Raw genomic sequence first — 7,046 nt, 5'->3', positions numbered from 1 at the left:
CCAAATGTTAAGACCAGCGGGCTCACAGCCATCAGAGCCCAGCCTTCCTGAACTGGGACAGAACTGATGGAGATGCTTGCGTGATCTTCTCCCACCACAGCAAAGCCATGGATGTCCCCATTATTTAGCTGAACTTTATGACAGAATGGACCAGTCGGATAAATAGACTTTACAGTAACCATCCTGAGAGCAAAATTTCAGGTGCAAGCCACACATTTTGGTCACGTTATTTGAACTAGCATGTATAGTTCTTGGTTCGATTTTGAAAGCTGTTGAATAAGTGAAGCTGGGATGTCTATTTGTGTCTTAGAAGCAGACTTATCTGCAGGTGTGTTTGATTCTACGGTAATTAACGTTTCATGTAGAGGTTCTTGCTGGTCTCATTGGAGCCAAACAGACTGTAGAAGAGTTCTTCTTTGGTTGATGTATCACCTTTATTAAAACCAACCTGGGATTTGGCATGTCCATTTTATCTTCATTATCGCTTCATTATCACTTTCCTGAAGAACTGAATCCCCTTCAGATAATCCAAAAAGGAAAAATGTGTCCTTTTTCAAGAGCATTCATAAAACAAACATTTGTAAACAGCAAAGCAAATACGCAGCAGTTCTTCATTTCGAGAGGGAGCAGCTTCGATCTGGAACACTTAAATATAATTATCCCTGAAGAAATTCATGAGATGTGACAATGTGGTCACTTAAAATTAAAGAATGCCTTAACCACAATCCACATAGTTACCAAAATCTCTAAGCGAGTGCAAAGCATCCAATGCACAAATGTTCGTCAAATTTGAATAGAAAATCATTTGTGCAAACAAGTGCTTCAGAAAATCAGTATTTTAAATATTCCACTAGGTTACACTTTATTTCAAAAGTCCACTTTAGACATTTTACAAATTATAAGTATCTTTGGAACTAAATGTAAACTAGCTGTCATTAGACAGTAGACTGTTAGGATTAGTAAGATGACATGTACTTGCAAAGTTACATTCAGTAGGATGTACGTTGGAGACCATCAAATAAAATGCTAAGCTTAAAAGAGACAGTTCAGTTTTTCATAAAAACGTCCTTCAGACATCACAGACAAAGCCTTTAGCACATCATGCTGCTGTGACCTACATACACCTGTAGTGCTGGTAAAGGAACACTATTAGATTCCAAGTATTTTCCTGAACATAGGCCGACGACAGTGAAGGACGAGAGAGGACCAGCCCTGGACTTTATTTTGTGTTTGTGCGCGGCAGTCATTCGTGAGGGGCTGTCACACTGTTTTGTGATCATTTTATTAAAGTCTTGATTTAAATGTTCGCCAGTTCCCGCCTCCTTCTTCCCGTGATTGTGAAGTTTCTTATATTGTTACACACTCAAGTATTCTTTCATTATTCATTCTTAATTTAGCATGTTGCGCCATTGAGACCTCAACCCCTGTGTTGTATTTCTTATGATTTAAACAACTGCATTTTATAGTACAGAGTGGCTAATATTTTAATGTTCCCAGATGACAGCATGAAATTTAAAAAGCATTTACATTAGCATTATTATAACGCCAACCCTCTCCCTAAAAGGAAATAGATGTTAAGTAGCAAAACCACTGAAATTTCTTATAGCTACATTAAAAGGATATGGACAACACAAAAATTAAAATTCTGTCATCATTTACTCACTAAACTGGTTCAGTGTCTATAGACTTTTATTGTATGGACAGAAAGTACAATAGAAGTCAACCATGAAAGTCTCAAGCTGTTTGGTTACATTCTTTAACTATCTTTTGTGTTCAGAATAAATACATAAATATGCAGGTTAGAAACATGATTACTAATGAAACCATTACATGACTAAATTATGACAATGTTTCCATTCCCAATCTTTAAATTTCACAGAGTTTCAGTTTTATTGAAGTAATACAATAATAGCACAGTGCAATCAGTTCACTAGACAATGTCCCTTATTTCTAATACATAAAGTAATAAATATAAATCATACAGTCACTGTAATACATTGAAAAAACTTTTCTGTAGTTGCACGGGTTACTTCTCATGAGCTATCAGTAAATGTAGAGTCCATCACTGGCAACAGTTTTTCTATGAATGTTCTGGATTTTCTGCAGGAGGAATCTACATGTCTTGACTGTGGTATGTATGGTGCAAAAAACAGGTCGTGGTTAAGGCTTTTGCTTTCTGGGTGTGATGGCTGAGTTTGTCTATTGAAATGACAAGATCTTGGCAAAGGCTTTGACTTGGCTGGGATGAACAGCTGCTCAGTTTTCAATAAATTCAAACAATTTAGTCAGCTTCAGAAATGCTCGCCAGACATGCTAAGAAACCCATTTATCAAATGGCAGAAACAGAGATTTAATTAAGTACATTTTGAATGAGAATGACAGAAAAATACATAAAATGTGCTTGTAATATGAAAGGGAGAACAAAAGTGGTACCAGTACTGATCCCTGTGGAACTCCAGTTGATTTGAGGATAAAGTGGATTATTGCCAATATGATACTGGGATGATGATTGATTGATCACTGCTTTCTAAACGAGCACATGGTGAACACATGCTATATGAGCACACACTCTTCTATTAATTATGTCAAATGTAGAGTTTGTGATATGAAATGGTTCCCATTTCTAATAGAAGTTGTGCATTTTAAATATATTTAAATTTTTACTCATTTGAATTGTTATAATATTTTTAGCAGGAGGCCTGTCCCAGCAAATATTTGCTTTGATATAGAAAAGTGAAAAGCTGTCCTCTACAGGTTTTGGCCTTTTAATGTTTTGTAATGTGAAATAATGCACGCTTGGTCCAATCAACACTGGTCTCTACTAAAACTCGTCTGTGTCTTGAATATTCTCCACAGGGAGGCGTCATGATGCCATGCAGATGGTAAACCAAGATTGTATACCCATTAAATAAACTCTATATAAATTTTAAATAGCGTGTAATTTGCTAATTAATAGTATGTTATGTAATTTTAAATACTATTAATCAATACAATTTATAAAATTAATATTATATTATAGTATAGCCTCTAATGCATTGTTTGTTAAATATATTTATACATATTTAACATGTATAAATAATTTAGCGATTTATTTATATCTAAGTAGTATTAGAAAGTAAACAAGTAAATAATAATAATAAAACCAAATCTGGTTTTAAATAATCTGATGGCATTTAAGTCTAGATGTGGTGAGTCATTGGCTGTTGACATCAGAGCATGCTCTGCTGAAACTCCTCCTCACTCTCACGCTCGTGTGAAAGTTTAAGAGCTGTGGGTAAAAGTTCGGCTTCACTAGAAGTATGGATCCTAATTCTCTCTGCTATGATATTTAGTTTTCCTTAAATTCAGAAGAAGAAGAAGAAGAAGAAGAAGATTTTATGGCTCGCGAATCTAATGGCAGTTGCCATGAGCAGCCCACTGTCTCTGGTGGATCTCCTACAACATCTGCGATTATGTTTTCCGCCGGCGTCCTTGGGAACGTGGTCGCCCTAATTCTCTTGGAAATACGGCGGAGGAAACAGCCCGCATCTTTGTTCCAAGTCCTCGTCACATCGTTGGTCTTCACGGATTTGCTGGGAACTTTCTCCGTCAGTCCACTGGTTTTAACCGCGTACTTTAGGAATGAATCTCTGCTCGGAATGAGTGAAAACCGATTAGTTTGCGGCCACTTTGGATACGCCATGACTTTTTTCAGTATGGTCACTCTCGCCATTCTTCTTTCCATGGCAGTGGAGCGCTGGCTCTCCATAGGACATCCTTACTGTTACGAGAAGCGCATGAGTAAACGCTGCGGGTACATCACCATCGCTCTCATATACCTGTTTTGCGCTCTTTTCAGTGCCACACCTTTCTTCGGCTTTGGGAAATTTGTTCAGTACTGTCCCGGTACGTGGTGCTTCATAGACATGCGCCCGTCTGCGACAGAGCACAAAGTGTTCAATATCATCTACGCGTCTTGTTTGCTCATTATGATTGTGTGTACGGTTTTGTGCAACGCGTCCGTCATCTATCATCTTTCACTCATGTACCGAAGACGCAAGGCGCACCGGAGCTCAGTCCGAAGGCAGCGAGGACACAAGAGGCATCGATCCATCGCGAAGGAGGTTGAACATCTGGTGCTGCTCGGGGTCATGACAATAGCATTCGTCATCTGCTCTCTTCCTCTTGTGGTAAGGCAGCTTCAGACTTGTCAAACACTCTTACTTATGTCTCTTATAACACTCTTACTCTGACTTGTCAAACTTTACTTATACATGAGCTGACTACTGTCCTGTTCCTGTATGTGTAAAGACACTGTGGTGTCCGTTTTATAAAGATAGTGTATTTGTTTCTTCAAAGTTATAAGTCTGTGTTATGAAGTTTAAGTTAATTTGTTTACAGGGGCAATGCACATGAATGAACATAACTATAAATGAGCCAGAATGCTATTTTTTCATCTGTAGACTCTAGACAGAATGCTATATTTTATTCAACTAGTAGGTTGTTCCATAAAGACTAGCATCTTTTAAAGTCCCTTATCTTTATTAATAAATTATTCACTAGTCTTAATATACATTAACTTTTTTTTCTGTGCACATAACTAGTCCACTAGAATAAAGTGTACTGTATTAGTGTGTATTAATAGTTTATAGTAACATTTTAACTACTAATTACTAAGCAGAGTTTGTGATAAATAAGAAATTAAGAAGTAGTAGTATGAAATGAATACTGTAAATACTAGTTACATTGATTACATACTGTACAAGTCACTATTGGAAAACAAACTAGTATCTAATGAATGAATGAAGAAACGTGTAACTGTTTTATTACTTAGTAGACTTAAAACTAGGTAATAGTAATGTAAAATTGATACTAGTTAGTTGAGAGAAATAAATATTGAAATGGCTTTCCATATACAGTACAGTGGCCCTAAAAGTATTTTTACACCAAAAGCACTATTAAAAATGTTTAAAAAAATGTAATTGAACCAGGCAGCATTTCTGATCAAGACAGACTAGAAAAATTCAGAAAAATTAGTTTAAGTTTTCATTTATTAAGGATTAGAAACACTATTCAAAATGTATTTCTAGCAGCTTAACAATTGTTTACACTATAACATGAACATTGTTATAGAAAATGGGACCATGTTTTTATGTTAATACATAATTTTAGATTTATTGTTTATGCACAACATACCACGCTGTGCTCTTGTCTCCACAGATTCAACTGTACATCAACATTTTCTACGACTGTCCTCACAAAAACAATCTCATAGCCCTTCTTTTAGTATCGGCCAACCCCATCATAGACCCCTGGGTCTTCATCATTCTCAGCCCTCCAGTGCCTCGTCTGCTCTGGGACAAGATGTACAAGACTGCAAAGTTCAAATCCACCCAGGAGAAGGTCCAAAGCATTCATCCAGTCCTGTATCAGTCAAACCCACCTGGCGATTCGGGAGGCAGTGTGATGAAAGTTTACACAGGAATTCCTGGAACTCCCGGCTCCTGATCTCTAAAACCTCCCTGTGCTGTGGAAAGGATCATGGAGTGATCGCTCACTCAAATAATGAAAATAATGGATACTGAAGATCCAGGTCACTGGATACCTAAACAGATGGATCTGAGACCTGAGGATGAAAGAGCTGTGTGGTGTATAATAATGCACCTATAATGTCATGGAGAACAGAAAAGAGTTTATGTATATACATATATATTTTTAAAAAAGTAAACTTATTTATTTTCGTTATTTATGGACACTAAAACATTATTGTAGACTGGATGGAAAATAAGTGATTCTTTATCGGCAGGAAACCCATTGGTTAATATAAATAAACATTTACAGGGTGAAATGAAGCTGTACTTCCTGTTTCTACTGCATGTCTTTCTTAGTGTGACTTCACACTTTATCTGTTTTGTTTTCTACATTGCGTTGCAGTTACATGCAGGACTGAATCATGTCATAGCAAGTCAGTTCATTGTGAAAGAGCCAAACAGCATATTGTTTTTGATCTATCTGTTCAATATATTTGAATCTCCTGACATTGCCTGATATTTACTCAGTGAATGAATTGAAGTTACAAGATGGCTTTAAAATGATGTAACAGTTAGGAAATCTCAGTGTTGATAAAATACCATATTTTGCATAATACATATGCAATAAACACAGAAAACATTTTGAAAAATGTACATTTATGCACTTAGCAGATGCTACTACTTTGAAGATGTTTTTATTACCTTTCTGGACATGGACAGTATACCATACACACACTTTCAATGGAGGGACAGAAAGCTCTCAGACTAAATCTAAAATATCTTAAACTGTGCTCCGAAGATGAATGGTCTCACGGGTTTGGAACGGCATGAGGGTGAGTTATTAATAACATAATTATGATTATTGGGTGAACTAACCCTTTAAGGTAGTTGTTGGTAAGATGATATCATCATTTTAATAAAGATAAAATCAACGGCATCTGTATTGTTAGTTCACCATCTACTCACCATCATGTTGCAAGACTTCTATAGAACTATAACGGGAAAAAATGTGGTATTTTGTCAGTGGGTTCCGATGTTTTTTGGTTCCTCTTCAAATATCTGCATTTGTGGTCTGCAGTAGAAAGTGAAAATAAACATGATGACAGATTTCTCATTTTTAGATGGAGAATCCCTTAGTTATATTTTCTGATTCGTGCTAATGTTTAAATCCGCGAAAGTTATGGGCATATTTAGTTCCACTCTTAAAAATGAAAGTTCCAATAACAAAACAACCTGGAAAGTTTCCATGAATGTTAAAAGTTCTTCTATTTTTAAGAGAGGATATCTCAAGAATAATTGAATAAACTTTAGTACACTCTTTATGACCTTTGTGACTCGGAGTCAGACTGGATAGCTAGTTTTTATATTTAGGTCATTATGTGTTGTCAGACATGACCATTCACATTATAACTTGACAAAAATGTCAATTTAAGATATTATGGTAGTGACTGGTTCTTTCCAACAGTTCACTTCCTCCAAGTCTTTTTTTTTTTGGTTTTACATCTTTGCATGCAGAACTTGATATTAAACTCAAGA

At 36.1% G+C, this 7,046-nt stretch overlaps 1 protein-coding gene across 1 annotated transcript; it reads left to right on the top strand.

Annotated features, from left to right (window-relative positions):
* Positions 1 to 3,178: 3,178 nt before the first annotated feature.
* On the top strand, positions 3,179 to 5,967 carry LOC132092682 (prostaglandin E2 receptor EP2 subtype-like). Its single transcript, XM_059499016.1, has 2 exons — positions 3,179 to 4,169; positions 5,200 to 5,967. The coding sequence occupies exons 1-2, from the start codon at positions 3,378 to 3,380 to the stop codon at positions 5,485 to 5,487; spliced, it is 1,080 nt and encodes a 359-aa protein (XP_059354999.1). The 5' UTR covers positions 3,179 to 3,377; the 3' UTR covers positions 5,488 to 5,967.
* The last annotated feature ends 1,079 nt before the right edge of the window (positions 5,968 to 7,046 follow it).

The sequence above is a fragment of the Carassius carassius genome, chromosome 18, assembly GCF_963082965.1.
Source record: "Carassius carassius chromosome 18, fCarCar2.1, whole genome shotgun sequence".
NCBI classification, from domain to species: Eukaryota; Metazoa; Chordata; class Actinopteri; order Cypriniformes; family Cyprinidae; genus Carassius; species Carassius carassius.
The sequence above is the reverse complement of the archived record's forward strand: the minus strand, read 5'-3'. Positions and strand labels throughout refer to the sequence as shown.

Coding starts and splice junctions, on each gene's coding strand:
- LOC132092682 (XM_059499016.1), top strand. CDS start 3,378: ATGGCTCGCGAATCTAATGGCAGTTGCCATGAGCAGCCCACTGTCTCT. Junction 4,170..5,199: donor TCTGCTCTCTTCCTCTTGTG/GTAAGGCAGCTT, acceptor TTGTCTCCACAG/ATTCAACTGTACATCAACAT.